The sequence below is a fragment of the Doryrhamphus excisus genome, chromosome 21 (genome assembly GCF_030265055.1).
Source record: "Doryrhamphus excisus isolate RoL2022-K1 chromosome 21, RoL_Dexc_1.0, whole genome shotgun sequence".
In the NCBI taxonomy this organism is placed as follows: domain Eukaryota; kingdom Metazoa; phylum Chordata; class Actinopteri; order Syngnathiformes; family Syngnathidae; genus Doryrhamphus; species Doryrhamphus excisus.
Genome location: NC_080486.1, coordinates 433,443 through 448,659, shown reverse-complemented (window position 1 = coordinate 448,659; position 15,217 = coordinate 433,443). Strand labels below are relative to the sequence as shown.

The 15,217-nt window shown below is 45.1% G+C and overlaps 2 protein-coding genes across 13 annotated transcripts; both read left to right on the top strand.

The window, feature by feature from the left end:
- Positions 1–197: 197 nt before the first annotated feature.
- On the top strand, positions 198–6,760 carry LOC131108421 (copine-3-like). Of its 2 annotated transcripts, none has more exons than XM_058059350.1 (16): positions 198–410; positions 1,080–1,255; positions 1,330–1,509; positions 2,093–2,167; positions 2,316–2,387; positions 2,472–2,549; positions 2,621–2,710; positions 3,649–3,747; positions 3,823–3,903; positions 3,971–4,030; positions 4,159–4,292; positions 4,380–4,434; positions 4,511–4,562; positions 4,845–4,978; positions 5,256–5,489; positions 6,047–6,760. In XM_058059350.1, exons 2-16 carry the CDS (start codon positions 1,097–1,099, stop codon positions 6,152–6,154), a joined length of 1,611 nt encoding a protein of 536 aa, XP_057915333.1. In that variant the 5' UTR covers positions 198–410; positions 1,080–1,096; the 3' UTR covers positions 6,155–6,760. The 2 variants fall into 2 exon arrangements, with proteins under 2 accessions (XP_057915333.1, XP_057915332.1); XM_058059349.1 differs by having other exon boundaries at positions 1,052–1,255.
- Positions 6,761–7,303: 543 nt separating this feature from the next.
- On the top strand, positions 7,304–15,165 carry LOC131108611 (copine-3-like). 11 transcript variants are annotated; one of them, XM_058059740.1, is made up of 19 exons: positions 7,398–7,452; positions 7,855–8,609; positions 9,531–9,687; positions 9,761–9,939; positions 10,278–10,460; positions 10,665–10,739; positions 10,812–10,883; positions 11,102–11,182; positions 11,257–11,346; positions 11,635–11,733; positions 11,849–11,935; positions 12,022–12,081; positions 12,155–12,288; positions 12,544–12,598; positions 12,683–12,734; positions 12,954–13,087; positions 13,160–13,396; positions 13,528–13,642; positions 13,720–15,164. In XM_058059740.1, the coding sequence occupies exons 4-18, from the start codon at positions 9,763–9,765 to the stop codon at positions 13,636–13,638; spliced, it is 1,647 nt and encodes a 548-aa protein (XP_057915723.1). In that variant the 5' UTR covers positions 7,398–7,452; positions 7,855–8,609; positions 9,531–9,687; positions 9,761–9,762; the 3' UTR covers positions 13,639–13,642; positions 13,720–15,164. The 11 variants fall into 11 exon arrangements, with proteins under 11 accessions (XP_057915721.1, XP_057915726.1, XP_057915727.1 ...); XM_058059738.1 differs by lacking the exon at positions 7,398–7,452 and adding an exon at positions 7,304–7,330 and having other exon boundaries at positions 7,855–9,687; XM_058059735.1 differs by having other exon boundaries at positions 7,394–7,452; positions 7,855–9,687.
- The last annotated feature ends 52 nt before the right edge of the window (positions 15,166–15,217 follow it).

Sequence of the window (15,217 nt, the reverse complement as noted above, 5' to 3'; positions counted from 1 at the left end):
CATATGACTGAAAAAAAGAATCAGAAAAATATCAAATTAGTCATAAATGTAACATGTTACCTGTAAGATGTAAGCTAATTTGGATTGAGTTCTGCCATTTGAAACCAACACTTAGTGTCCTTGTTCTCCTTACGAACAACTATGAACTTAAAAAAAAAGATTTCCTCACCAGCCATGAGCTAGTCCAAGGCCTTAGTGACGGGTCCCGCCCACTAGCTTGGTTGCTCAGCTGTTGTTGTCAGATAGCCCCTACAATGCTCCTACTGTATACTAGCCTAACCATTACGGCCTAGACATCTCACCAACTGTATGCTAGCGGTACCATTACGGCCTACATACCTCACCTTTTGTGTACCAACGTCACCATTAGGGCCGAAACAGAAGTGGCTCGTTACGGAACCACGTGCCAGGTAATGCAGACATTTGCGCTAACAGTTTATGGAATGCCAGAGTTTGTTTGCATAATGACGGTGGGTGGGCGTACCACACCCACTCAGCTGTCCAGAACTAACCGTCTTTCGCTAAGGATAATGTCAAGGGTGTTACTGAGGTGGTAAAATCGCCAAATTCCGGGATGTTACAGCGAGTTAAAGTTAAACTGTTTTCAGCTACCGCAATGATAATATCCCGGATGTTAGCGAGTTAACGTTCAGCTACATAACTGACGTACACTGTATAATATCCCGGATGTTAGCTAGTTAACGTTGAGCTACATAACTAAAGTATACTGTATAATATCCCGGATGTTAGCTAGTTAACGTTCAGCTACATAGCTAAGTACACTGTGAAATATCCCGGATGTTAGCTAGTTATAGGTAAACTGTCGTTAGCATAATTATAATATTCCACGTGTTAATTATAAGCAATACGTGAACAATTAGCTACTTAGAAATTAAACTGAATTGATTTAAAGTATACAAAATATTTCCAAAGACCGGTCTCACTGATGCAATGACTTAAAGTTGTCCATTTCATGAAAAAAAGGGAAATGTTGAAATGTTCCAGCATGAGTGCCTATATTTTCATGCCAAATGCCACTCTCTATCTGCAGTGACTTTTATTGGTGTTGCATTCCTAAGATCAACAACCAGCTGCCATGGCCTACGGTGGGGTCCCACAAGTGGGGGGCTCCTACTGGCCCTCCAGGGTGGAGCTGACCATCTCCTGTGAGAACCTCATGGATATGGATGTCTTCTCAAAATCCGACCCTCTGTGTGCCTTGTATATTAATGCCTCTGGCTCACAGTGGCATGAGGTGTGAACTCTATGAAAGCATTTGTTCCATTCCTTCAGCTGCGCGCTTAGGATTTTTTATTTATTTATTTGCAGTTAGGGCGCACAGAGATGATCCTGAACTGCTTGAATCCAAAGTTTGCAAAGAAGTTCTTAATTGACTATCATTTTGAGACAGTGCAGAGGTTGAAGTTTTGCTTGTACGACATTGACAACGACACCTACGACTTGGCGGATGATGATTTTCTCGGGGAGCTCGAATGCACCTTAGGCCAGGTGAGGAGACATTTCTGCTGTTTTTATTTTTATCTTCTCCACGGAAATACTGTCATAACTATAATACTGTAGAGAGGACACTTTGATATCACTTAGAGTAGTCGGTATCCAGCAGTATACATTTACTGTCCTCTAAAAATGGCAATAACACAACCTCATGCTCCTCCACCTTCCTCCTGAGGTTGCCACATCGGTGCTGAGTCGGGTTCAGCCGTGGAGATGTACTCGGTCACTCCCTCACGTTCACATTAAGCTCCCCTGGGAGGACACTAGAAGGCGTGTTTGGGGTTGTTATCATGTGGCCCAGTTCCTGAAGGGAGGGGTCATGCTCTGCCTCGCCATGTCACGGCCCGTAAACCTCAGCTCCCCAGTGCCAGCAGCACTCGTGCAGCTCCACACAATGATGCCACCGCCAGGGGTTGACACTAATGGCTGTTTGTGTCATTTTCAGTGGACAGTGTATATATGTTATGTTATACAGGCTGTACACTGACTACTCTAATGTATATGCTTGTGTCATACTGTTGATACTTGGCATTCTAGCACCAACTGTCAATCTTGTGTCTGCTCGCCTTGTGTCCAGATTGTTTCTAACAAGCAGATGACTCGCCCTTTATTGCTGAAGGATGGGCGGCTTGCAGGTCGTGGTACGATCACAGTAAGTGTTTTCAACACTTGTGGAAGTTCAAACATGCCATCCACACCCGTCAAGTAGTGTGAACGGCACAATGGGAGCTGGCGGTGTCGTACCCCTGTGCTGCCTACCGCTTCTGTAGCCGTTGTGATAGATAATTGTGTGTTTCTAGATCAGTGCTGAGGAAATAACAGACACCAGGGTAGCACGTTTTGAAGTGTGTGCACGCAGGCTGGACAAAAAGGTACTGAGGCTCATTGGAAAGACTTTTTTTTTTTTTAGTTGACATGAAATATTTTTTTTTCAATCATCTAAATTCCCGATTTAGTTTTTGTGGTGGTCCGACCCGTTTCTGGAATTCTACAAGCAGACAGAGACCGGATGGCAGCTGGCTCATAGGACGGAGGTACCCACGTGCCAACGACTCCTGCCTCCACAGAAATATATTTTCAGGCTATCACTGTGTGTTTAATGTAGGTGATAAAGAAGAACCTCAACCCCACATGGAGACCCTTCAGCATCTCTCTGCGATCTCTGTGTGGAGGAGATGCTGAGAGGACTATAAAGGTAAAATGTTTTGTGCTACTGAGTGTTTAAAATGCAGCCTATTAACATCACACTTTTACATCAAGGCTTCCTGTGGAATGTGATACATTTTCCCTCGACTTATGTTTGAAATATCATCCTACAACCACGTACTAATAATGATACTAATGAGTCATCTGCTGGTTTTGTTGTCTCTTCATCTTACAACGCTCCCAAATTAAACCCAAGGGGGTGCTTGCAGCCCAGCTGGATGTGTGTGTGTATGCACAGTTGACCGCATCATCAGATAAAGGTCTGCCTTTTTGCCCTTTTTCCTTTCACTCACTTGGGTTTCTTGCATGCACTGTGTGTGTGTGTGTGTGTGTGTGTGTGTTTGACATTGGAATGCATACACAAATACTTCCTGAGGTGGTATCATTCAAAGTTGGAGCATACGCCAGCCCACTGTACGATTGGTTGAATACGTCACGGATGTGAGGATGTGAGGCTAGGTGGGGTGCAGCCAAGGAAGGAAGCAGGAAAGGAAACATTGGGAGGTTGCTCAAAAAGGTGTAATGCCAACAATGTCGTCGTTCAGGATACACCAATATGTTGATGAAGAAGGAAAGGACATATGAGCAGCCAGTACACATACTGATTGGCCCGTCACCAACAACCTTTGCTGGACACTAATTGGTCCACAAATGATTATTATCATTATTTTGAGAGCATGTTTTTCATTGAATGTAATGTTAAAATCCTTTGTATCGTCTCGTGACAGCCCTAATAATCCTAAACAATATCAGCCATTCTCCTGCTTATGGCTGTTAGCCAGCGAAGATAAGCAGGTTCTGCTGTGGTCCACACCATGGACTCGGTCTGATACTTCCATTTAATTGGGCTGTCATGCTTCGCCCGTGCTTGTCACTGACAAATGGAAACGGCATGCATGCTCTTTTAGCTTTGTTGTTTGTTCTCAGGTTGACTGTTACGACCATCACGTCAACGGCTCCCACGCGCTCATTGGGAGCTTTACGAGCACCCTGGCTCAGATGCAAACCGGAACGCACGTTTCCCCTGTAAGACGTATTTGGAATGTTCCTGGCTGTGCTGTTTGATCGTAGAGCTCACAGCGGTCATGCTCTCACTGGCAGGTCGAGTGTGAGTGCATCAACCCAAAGAAGGTCAAGAAAGACTACAAGAACTCAGGGCTCGTTTGCATCAAGCGCTGTCAGGTATGTGGTGCCTCGAAATGTCTTTTGTTTTACAGTAAATGTGATGTATTATGATAACGGCCACCAGGTGGAGACTGAGTACACCTTCCTGGATTACATCATGGGCGGATGCCAGCTTAACTTCACTGTGAGATCCTTTCAATCACAGATTGTGACTTGCCATGATATGTAGCAGACTGCCATTTTGGACACTTGTTTTATTTTAAGCAAATACAGTATCTGATTTGCATCTGCTGTTTTGGGGAATGACACCAGATTGCTATTGACTTCACTGGCTCCAATGGTGACCCAAAGTCCCCCAGCTCCCTCCATTACATCAACCCTGAGGGCTACAATGAATACCTGTCAGCCATCTGGGCCGTGGGGAACGTCATCCAGGACTATGACAGGTAAACTCTGCCAAAAGCGTCTTTGGGTTGCATGGCTCTTCAGCACTGGAGTTTGTACTCATGGATTCTTTCCATGCGTCTCTTTAGTAACAAGAAGTTTCCTGTCTTTGGATTTGGAGCCCAGGTGCCTCCCTCGTGGCAGGTGAGGATGAAGAGACACGTTCGCACAAATAGTGCCACTAAATCAGATCTTCTTTTCCACGTTCACATGTGTACAGGTTTCCCATGAGTTTGCCGTCAATTTTAATCCATCAAATCCATTCTGCGATGGTAAGTTCTGGTGTGCCAAACCTCATGATGTTTGCTTGTTGAGGATGTTTGCTCCTTCTTACCTCCAGGTGCTCACAAACTACGCTTATATCTACATTTACAAATGGAGAAATAACAAAGTTATTAGTAGCATCTTGGTCTGGGCGCCGAGAGTTATCAGTATCAATATTGGTTTGAAACATTTTCATCATAATAATTCTTACAATAGAAGCGTTCCAATAAAAAGCAGCATGGTCCCTTGGCCTATGCGTTGCTCCTAGTGGTGACTGTGTGCAATTGCAGGCATTGAAGGCGTGGTACGTGCCTATCAGCAGTGTCTCCCCCAACTCAAACTCTGGGGTCCAACCAACTTCTCCCCAATCATCAACCACGTGGCCTGCTTCGCCAGGCAAGCTCTCTACCACCACAAAGCTACTGTAAGTACAATTCAGTACTCGCGTCACTATGCTATCAGTCATACATCTCTTCATACGGGTCATCAAGCAAAACAGACATGATCCATAACCACAATGAAACACGTGCAATGGGAACATGCTGCAATTGCATAAATGCTGCAAGATGAAAGACAAATGCAAAAGAAAAATGCTGCAAAAACAACTGCATGAGGGACAAAACAGACATTAGCCAGGCTAACAGGAAGTTGGCTAGCAGCTACTTGAGGGATATATGTATTCTCTCTCTTCCCCATTGCAGCAGTACTATGTGCTGCTCATCATCACAGACGGCGTGATCACAGACATGGACCTGACACGCACCGCCATCGTGGAGGCCTCTCACCTGCCCATGTCCATCATCATCGTGGGCGTCGGCGGCGCAGACTTCAGCGCAATGGAGTTTCTGGACAGCGATGACAAAGCCCTGCTCTCAGCCAGCGGCAAAGCAGCGGCACGAGACATCGTCCAGTTTGTGCCTTTCAGACATTTCCACGTAAGTGGCAACCCGCCTCAGCGTCTGATTGCGACACGTGCATGTAGGACATGCCAATCACCAGGTGGACATAATTACCAGCCCTCCATCGTATAAATCAGAATCTAGGGGGAGTCATCTAAAGTTGCACAGACGTAGCCCTAAACTACTACAGCTTTGCAATGCTTTGCTCTTTCTTGGGTTTTGGGTGTTGCACACCATGAAAGCTTTGTGGTGCCAATGGTTTTACCCCGGGACGGATCATTTTCACTTCCAGTAATGATTTGGATGGGTCGTGTTGGGCCTGGGAGGTTCCACTGTATGCATCATTGTCACTTCCAGGAGGTCTCTCTCTTCTCCTTTGAATGTTTCATGACTACATTTGATAGGCCTTCTTGGTTCTGTGACTAAAGTGCTGATTTAGGCTACAATTGACCAAAACACAACTTTCATGGCTGTGGTATGAATGGAAGTGTGAGTAACAAAAAGCTATTCAGATGCATGACAGAGCCTCGGTAAGGATCATTCCGTGTTGGGGGTTCAGGTCGCCAGTTATTGTTATCAATTTGTGTTTGCAGGGAAACAGTGTGGCGCTAACGCACAGTGTCCTGGCAGAGCTTCCTGATCAGGTGTCATCCTTCTTCAACTCCTACAAGCTGAAACCTCCCAATGTATGCGCCCCTTAGGAATTTGGGTATCAATCTGGTCCAGTGTGTCTGCATCCCCCCCATCACCCTCTGTGTCTCTTATATCGCATGAAACATATTTGTAACGAGAATGGACAGGATTGTCGTAATGCCCGCCACAACCACCACTCCAAGACTGTCCTCCCCTCTAGCCCACTAGTGGCGCTGGCAGAAAATACATTTGAAGCCCCCCCGAAGCCAAAAGATGACATTTCCATCACCCATATACGGTCTCACCAATATCACTAATGATATTAATACGTGTTTACTCTCCTATGGAGTCCTAGTCACCTCATCCCAGTATCGATAGTTGATACTTGGCAACGTTTACTCTCCTATGAAGTCATACTTCCCACTTGGAGTCTTACCGTATCACTAATGATATTGATATTTGACTCTATGGGAGGAGTTATTATACTTCCATATTACCTCTGACCAAGAAACTGTTCTTTAGCTTTACACATGTCAGACTCTAATATACAATTTCATGATCTTTCTTTCATTTATTTCTGTATGTTTAGTTGACTTTGAGCAACTAAACATAAAGCTGCATAAAGCTAAAGCTGCATTGTGAAGGTGTTAAAATTGACATGTAGATTAACACAATAAAAAGGAAAATAAAAGTTTATTATTCAATGACTCCTTTGTCTCCTTCGAAATGTATTTGTACTTGTTATGTTGTGGTATGTAGGCATACTCTATGCGACAATGTTTACTCCTTGTATTTAGATATAGACTAGTAGGCCATATATCCTAAATTACCATTAGAAGTTTTAAATGACCACGACAAGCTTGCACAGATTCCATATCAACCTGTTTTATTTCAATAGGGGTCTTGATGGTGGGCTCATTTTATACAAGCAAACCATTTCTATGTGAAGTGTAACCCAAGTGAAAATGGTAATATCATTTATTTATATATACTTTTATACTATATATTTGTTATTTATTTATAATACCCTTTCATATAATTATACATGTATATATATAAAGTATAAATAAAATGTTTCAACAAATTAACACTCAGCATCAGGTGATTTGAATGATGTGATTTGAGTCATGTGATTCTGTGAACCCTATCAGGGTTTCCACCCCTTGATCACATGACACCCAATAACCAATAAATAGCTAACAGGAAGCCCCTCAAACTCACATGGAGAAACACTTGCTGCACAGGTAGGCGTGCTACTTTATTTCAGAGCAATAATATGTTTTAAAACTGCTGCATTTAAATACGTTGTAGGCACCCACTGCCACTACCTCGGAGCATTTCATGTACTATGTATTGAACGGAAGTGGTAAGTGTTTGTAACATTGGCCTCACTTAGCTTAGCCACCCAGCCTCATTGTGTGGGCTGGTTAGCATGAACAGCAAATGTCATATTGTCAAAGGGTAAGTGGAATAAACATCCACTTTCATGTTGATGGTAGAATTGTTGCGTTTCTGTGAAAGGTTTTATTGAACCAATTGTACATAAGCACTATTTGTGAATGAGTTATGGATGAATGCACTTCACTATTGTATAGAATTATGGAATGAATAATGTAGTGCTATATTATGTCAGATTTAAATATATTGTTATATTATAGATACCTTATGCAATTAGTATGAGTATTGTGTGCACACTGACCCTTGACAATAACACGTCTACTGCCTGTAGTCTGTGTTGATTGATTTCATTGATTGTGGCCCTGAACAGAAAAATGATGGCGAGCTAAGTGAAGGAGCCCTAGAGCCAGGAGCGCCTTGGACTCCACGGGGATGGACTGACTACCCACCTGCTCCTTAAGGGCTGGTAGGAGGTTGGCTGCACAGCAGATCAGCCCAACTGTTTCCCCAACTTTTCCCCCTTTGGTCACTGCCTCTCACACAAGAGGTTTTTACTATGGTGTCACCAAGCCTTGATGGACTAGTTGGTATCAGCTGAAAGAAAACATTGCATACCTTGTATATTCTTGTAAATAGCACCCACTGAATGGCCGTTCAATCACGTACAACCTTAAACTTTGAACCTTAACTGTCAACTATATATCTTGTATTTTCTTTTTTGGTTGTATTGGGGTTTATGCCCATGCATGTAAATATTGAATACACTGCATAAGCAAACTCAGATTGTGTATCGGGTCATTTCTCCTGAGTCTTGCCTAAACTCTTCTGATAGTCTATTTAAAATAATTAAATAACTGGTTACAGAATGATCCCATCTCGCAGCATTTTATTTGAAACTTTTAAAAAGGCAGACTTTCTAAGCTTTTAATGCAACTGAAATAACAGCGGGGCAGTGAAACGGGTGACCCCGTGTATCAAAACGAGCGCACATAGCCACACCCACCCCTGTAAACGACCAGCCTGGCTTTGGGTGGGATCTGCACTGCGACGCCAGTTTTCTTTACAACACAACATTCACGTCAAATTCAAGTACTATGTACTGTACGGCATTTTGAGTACCTATCAGTAAGTACGTATTGAATACGGGTACTGCATTAGTAACATAACGGTGTCAGTGGTGGTTGAATGTGGTGTTAAATTAGCGGAACGGAATTTGGTTTCATTTGGCCGATACATAGTTTGTCTTGTCACGTGACTGCTGTTTGTGGAGCCAGCGTTAGCTAACGTTCAAACTTCATCAGAAGTACTAACGTTCTCTAGATGGCAACTTAAGGCAGCTGGCTTATTTCAGCAATGCTGATTGACTTTTAAACAAAACTGTAAAACATGAAGTGAAAGCTTGTTTTACTTTTAGTTTGAATATTGTTATGAACCGAAAGATCGTCGACTTGCTCTCCGCTTTAGATATCAATGGCAAGGTTCAAAATCCTCCCAGATCGGTGCACTTTGTCGGTATCGGCCGGGCTTTACTTCGTCATGAAATACAATGTCGGACAAATAAGCAGCCCAGTTGGACGTCTTGGCTCGTTTAAGAGAGGTTCAACTGGGGGAAGTGCTGTCAAGTAGGAGTAGAACCAATCTTCTATCGACGGTGCCGATACCATCGGCTGCAGCAACCGTCGGTTCGACACTCGCGTGATGAGATCGATTTTTTTTCGGTGCCACAAGCATAGCTGTAGGTTTTTGTTACTTTTTTCATGTTTATGGTTTATAAAAATGGCCACATGATTCCAAACGGATGGTTTTCTTGAGCCTTATGTTGAATTGTTGACAAATGTTTCCCTAAAATATAGTCCTGTGTAATTTTAATTGATCATAATCAGGATTAAATACAAAATCATTGAAGGATCTTGAAAAAGTACATGTAAAAACTCAGTATTAGCAATATTGAATTTACTATGACTCCTATATAAATGGATTATTTAGGAAGTAAGAGCATAGAAAACCTTTTTACGGCTTTCTAACGGCATTGTTTAACGTTATTAGAGCCCCATAGACCTGGAATCACACCCAGACCTCACCTTTAGGCTCCTATTGCTCAATGACCACACATCAGTTCCTGGTTCTGGTTTCTGGCTGGCTGTCAATGTAACCTAATGCTACATCACTGACACCTAGTGGCCACTGTGGAACACAACAGCATGTATGGTATCATAATAGAAAAACTGCATCCTGGTGTGCAATAAGGATAGTAATTAGTGTTTTTGTCTCAGTAGTTATGAACGTGAGTCCTTCTGCCCCGATGGTGGGGTCTGCTGTCCCAGGGTCTGGGACCTGCGTCACCAGCGTGGCTCTGAGTGTCTCCTGTGAGAATCTGATGGACATGGACGTCTTCTCCAAGTCGGACCCACAGTGTGTGCTTTACATGAGCACCGCCGGAAGCGGCTGGACGGAGGTCAGTAGGCATCCAAACCCGTGTCTGATGTTGGGATGTGAAGTACCTGCCAGGCTGTGGCCTCTCTAGCAAGAAGATCATGTCGTCGGTGCTTTTATTAAACAGCAAGGTGCAGGCTGCACATGGCATCGAGCCCCCACGTGGGACACCCGTGTTTGGTGCATGTGATCAGCAGACATGGCGGTGTTTCACTGGCCGATGCGGCGGTGATGACTGAGCACTGTGAAGTCTGTTTTGCAATGAACAATTCATGCTTCTGGTCATCCAGCAGGACTGTTGGAATGAGCTGGCGTTGCGTACACAAGGAGAGATCCATGAGGAGTTTTCTTGTGTTTCAGGTTGGCCGCACAGAGAGGATCATGAACTGCCTCAATCCCAAGTTTTCCAAGACATTTTGCATCGACTACTACTTTGAGATGGTGCAGAAGTTGAGATTTGAAGTGTACGACATTGACGAGAATGTCACCTGCAGTCTGCAAGACGCCGACTTCCTGGGAGAATTGGAGTGTACTTTGGGACAGGTATGTTATTCCGACTTCTCCTTCCTCTCTGGTAGTTCAGCAGATAAGAAAACGCAGTGAAAGCAGTCAATGCTACACACGTGGCTTTCTTTGCTGTGTCTTCTCAAGATATAAGACCAGCTCAAGAGAGAATTCCAATAGTCCACGCTACTTTTAAGGTGTTATGATTGATTTCCGGTGACTTAATGTTACCCACCCATCCAGATTGTGTCCTCCAGGAATCTTAAAAAAACACTCGTCATGAAGGACAAGAGGCCCGCAGGAGGCGGAACCATCACCGTGAGTCCATTTCTCCGACACCAGCATGTCGTTCTTCCCATTGTCCAGTCAGCACGGTGCTTTATCCGATAGATACACGGCGAGGAAAGAACAGACAGCAGGGTGGTGCAGTTTGAAGTTGCAGGTCGACAGCTGGACAAGAAGGTACCAACTCTTGTTGAAGCTCCCATATTCTGTTTTTGGACACTTGTTGGATTTGACCAAATTGCCTTGATGGTGGAAGTTAGTCCAAAAGTGTCTTTACCGGAGTGTAGTTCTTCCTCATTTGTGGCAAATATGTGCATGGCGTTTAAAGAGGTTGAACCTGCGCTTGGTGAGTTTGGCTGGTGTAAGAATACCATCTGTGTGTCGTTTCCTTCAAGAGTTTCTTTGGAAAGTCCGACCCTTTCTTGGAATTCTACAGGGAGACTGACACGGGATGGCAGCTGGCTCATCGGACAGAGGTACAGCGTGGACGTGGAACGGCTGTCCCCATATCATCCAAAGGATGATGCTATTTGGGTATGTGTTTGTGCAGGTGGTGAAATACAGCCTCAACCCAGCATGGAAGCCTTTCCAAATCCCAATGCAGGCACTCTGTGGAGGTGATGTGGAGAAGTCCATCAAGGTACGTAAAGGAAAGCACATGGACATGTGATGGATGCATGTTCAAACCAGGGGGTCAACATGGAGTCTTCCTACTCCGAGCACGACATGTTGGATTGCTTCATCCATCCATCCATTTTCTTTGCCGCTTATCCTCACTATGCTGGAGCCTATCCCAGCTCTAGCCCATTCTGCAGTGATATCAGATGCTCCGCATGGGGGTGTGACCTGGTGCCGTCCAGCACGAGTAGAAGACACTGATGTTTATCTGCTAGGGTTCAGTGAGGGTTTGCGTCTGTTGTCTTTCCAGGTTGATTGCTACGACTTCAGCAGCAGTGGCTCTCATAACCTCATAGGATCCTTCCACACCACACTCAGCCAAACGCAGCAGGCGACGCAGACCTACGCGGTGAGGCCCCGCCTACTCCAAGTCCAGTCATCCCCCCATTAATGAGTATAGTGTTATAGAGGTGGATATAGGAAGCAAGGGCATCCCGCTAATGGTGTGGAATTCCCATCCTCAGGCTGAGTTTGAATGCATCAACAGGAAGAAGAAAGAGAGCAAGAGGAGCTACAAAAACTCTGGTATAATCATCATCAAAAAATGCAAGGTAGTGGTGTTTGTTGGCCCCGAGGTCCTGGGCTTCATCCCAAGTGTTGTATCTTCTGGACCTGCTGGGTGATTGTCTCCTTGCAGGTGGTGAAGCAGTATACCTTCCTGGATTACATCTTTGGCGGCTGTCAGATCAACGTAACCGTGAGTACACGTTGAGTGAATATATCATGAGGTCGGCGTTGGATGACATGAGATCACCGATGCCCCGGGCCAGATCGCCATTGACTTCACGGGATCCAACGGGGATCCCAGGACTCCGCAGTCGCTGCATTACATCCAGCCTGGCGGCTACAATGAATACCTGTCGGCTATCACGGCGGTGGGGAATGTCATCCAGGACTATGACAGGTAGGTGGAACATCATGCGGCCGCAGGGATCAAGTCCATCTATCACTGAGACGTAGGGCCACATTTCTTTTTCCACTTGAAACCACGCTAAACACATCATGTTTGACACGGAGCACACAAACCTTTTCTCATTTTGTCTCACTTGAATGAAATCTGAATAAGACGGCATCACAGGAAGCATTTAGCAGGGCTTGATAGTCCTATCAGGTATCTATCCTTAGTCAGTGACGTGTGATGTCTTTGTGCTTTGGACAGTGATAAGATGTTCCCTGTGTTTGGCTTTGGAGCTCAGATCCCTCCGACGTGGCAGGTCATCCTCCTCTTCCTTGACTCCTCAGCACTGCACCAACGCTTCCTATCACGTCTCATTCGTATGGTGGTTTGGTTCTTTCAGGTCAGCCATGAGTTTCCTGTCAACTTCAACCCCTCAAATCCTTTTTGTGAAGGTAATGACGACGTGGAGGCCATGCTTTTAACGTAGGACGCTCACCTGCACACCACCATCTTGGAATGATGATGATTATCATTCAGCATAAATGATAGCCAGCCAACGTGTGGTGGCACTATGTTTTTCTAAAATTGCAACTAATAACTTATGTTATGCTTTGTCGTCATATTGTGCCGTTTTGTTGAGTAATTGAAGTGGAGTGTGCATGTGCATGCAGGTATAGAAGGTGTCGTCCAAGCCTACCAGCAGTGTTTGCCTCAGGTGAAGCTCTACGGTCCCACAAACTTCTCCCCCATCATCAACCATGTCGCCCGCTTTGGCAGGCAGGCCTTAGAGCAGCGGAGCGCCTCGGTGAGTGTAAAGGAGTGAGTCACATGACGGCGTCCGATGTCATCGTCTCTCGTGCATCTTTGTCGTCGGCAGCAATACTTCGTGCTGCTCATCATCACCGACGGAGTCATCACCGACATGGATCAGACTCGCGACGCCATCGTCCAGGCCTCGCGTCTTCCCCTGTCCGTCATCATCGTAGGAGTGGGCGGGGCTGACTTCAGCGCCATGGAGTTCCTGGATGGCGACAATAACATCTTACGCTCTGCCGCAGGCGACGCTGCCATGCGCGATATCGTCCAGTTTGTCCCGTTCAGACAGTTCCGAAACGTAAGTTCTCTCGTCCTAATGCTTGGACGCTTTCAAGTGGCAGACGTGCTGGCGTGCTATGTAGCTTTGATGATGCTGGAACAGTCTGGGGGATGAGTGACGTATCTTAAGGTGGACACGCGTGCTTTCAGGCGGGTGCTGCTGCCCTTGCCCAAAGTGTCCTGGCAGAGTTACCCCACCAAGTCGTCTCCTTCTTCAACTCCTCCGGCCTGAAGCCCCCCAGTGATGCCAGTCTTACCTAGAAATGTGAGCGCCAGCATCTGCGCCCCCTTTTTTACTGAGTGACTCAACTCATCCATTCATTCTTTTCTAATCCTCATTAGGGACACAGCTAGGCTGGAGCCTATCCCGGGAGGAGGTGGGCTACACCCTGAAGTGCTTGCCAATCAATGTATGTTTTATCAAACCAATAACTCTCTGCTTCTCAAGACCAAAATGAAACTGATAGCCGATAACTTTTGTATTTCGACGTAAGTGTAGTTGGTGCACACCTGGAGGTAAGGACTGGAAGAAATGAGCGTGTGTTGAGTCCTAGTGAAATACTAGTCACATGACAACTATCAGGAGGGTATAGAGGGGGAGGAGCCACCTGCTGTGGCCCGGCAAGGTGCACTGTACGCGGGCACACGCTCCATTTGTTCATGTTTTAGGATCTTGGAGTTCCTGCCAACGTGCTGCCCATTTGGGTACTTTTATCTCCGTTTGTGCCCCTGGTTTTTCTTTCCTCATGAAAAAAAGTGAGTAGTCACGGGCCTTTTGGAAATGTTTACACACCCACTGCACAATGTATACCTCTTAGTATGGAAGTATGCTGTGATGGACGGACTCTTCTTTGACTGTGTTGTCCATCTGGGACAGACACTGGACAGCTAAGTTTGCATTACCTCCACTTCTAATGTGGCTGATAAGAACAGAACCAGAAAGGCAGCACTCATCAGCGTGATCCAATGGCCTCATTTCACTGGATGAATAAGCCATTATGTAACGTCGCCACATTTCACCCCAGGTAAGGCTGAACTGAAATGCCCAAATAGCCTCACGTAAATGTTATTCCATGCCTCGAGGGCTCCCATAATGTTTAGAACCCCTAAGCAGGTTTTCTACGCAATAACTATTCCGTGTATGAACCAGGAAGGGTATTTTGTACGTTTTCACAGTCAGGCCTGGAAGCAGTCCAGCAGGATAAACCAGGGATTACTCTACTGTTTGCATTTCAGCCTTGCACTTTGACTCGATGAGAAATATATACAGTATGTACACACTATTATGCCACATATGTACTGTATATATACCAATATGAGTGATTATTGTTTGGAAGTGTACATCATTGTACGTGAAATGAGATACTAACGTGACTCTCATTCAGTACATGTCTCAATGTCAGTCATTTCTCATGCATTAGTATTTTACCTGATCTTTTTCAGCTTTCATTTGAAAAGAACACACCAATGAAATGATACTTGTACCTTTAAGCTTTATTGGTGCGTCACCTCAAATTATATGTAATATAAGCAACACTACATGTATTTGGATATGATTTAGTGTATGTTCAACAATATAAAAATATGCGTTTAGTCAATTGTACAGGCAGTGTGTCGATTTTTGGATCGATCCGGCCATCCGATGCCTTTTACTGACTCGAGTTCTCATGGGTCATTCACTGAAGTCAACCGGTCGTCAGTTCACTCGTCACAGAGACGGACAGGCTCCACCCCTCCGCCTGCTTGTCCCGCATTTGATCGCGCCTTGACACTGCCTGGCCTGCAGCAGAGGTGAGTAATACCCATTTTCCACTGTAGCGAATTTTGGCGTTGGTGCTGG

Bases quoted from the DNA above. Each gene is read 5' to 3' on its own strand.
- LOC131108421 (XM_058059350.1), top strand. From the start codon at position 1,097: ATGGCCTACGGTGGGGTCCCACAAGTGGGGGGCTCCTACTGGCCCTCC. The intron at 3,748-3,822 runs GTAAGACGTATT...TCTCACTGGCAG, and splicing joins CCGGAACGCACGTTTCCCCT to GTCGAGTGTGAGTGCATCAA. The intron at 3,904-3,970 runs GTATGTGGTGCC...AACGGCCACCAG, and splicing joins TTTGCATCAAGCGCTGTCAG to GTGGAGACTGAGTACACCTT.
- LOC131108611 (XM_058059738.1), top strand. From the start codon at position 9,763: ATGAACGTGAGTCCTTCTGCCCCGATGGTGGGGTCTGCTGTCCCAGGG. The intron at 10,740-10,811 runs GTGAGTCCATTT...TTTATCCGATAG, and splicing joins CAGGAGGCGGAACCATCACC to ATACACGGCGAGGAAAGAAC. The intron at 12,289-12,543 runs GTAGGTGGAACA...TGCTTTGGACAG, and splicing joins GTCATCCAGGACTATGACAG to TGATAAGATGTTCCCTGTGT.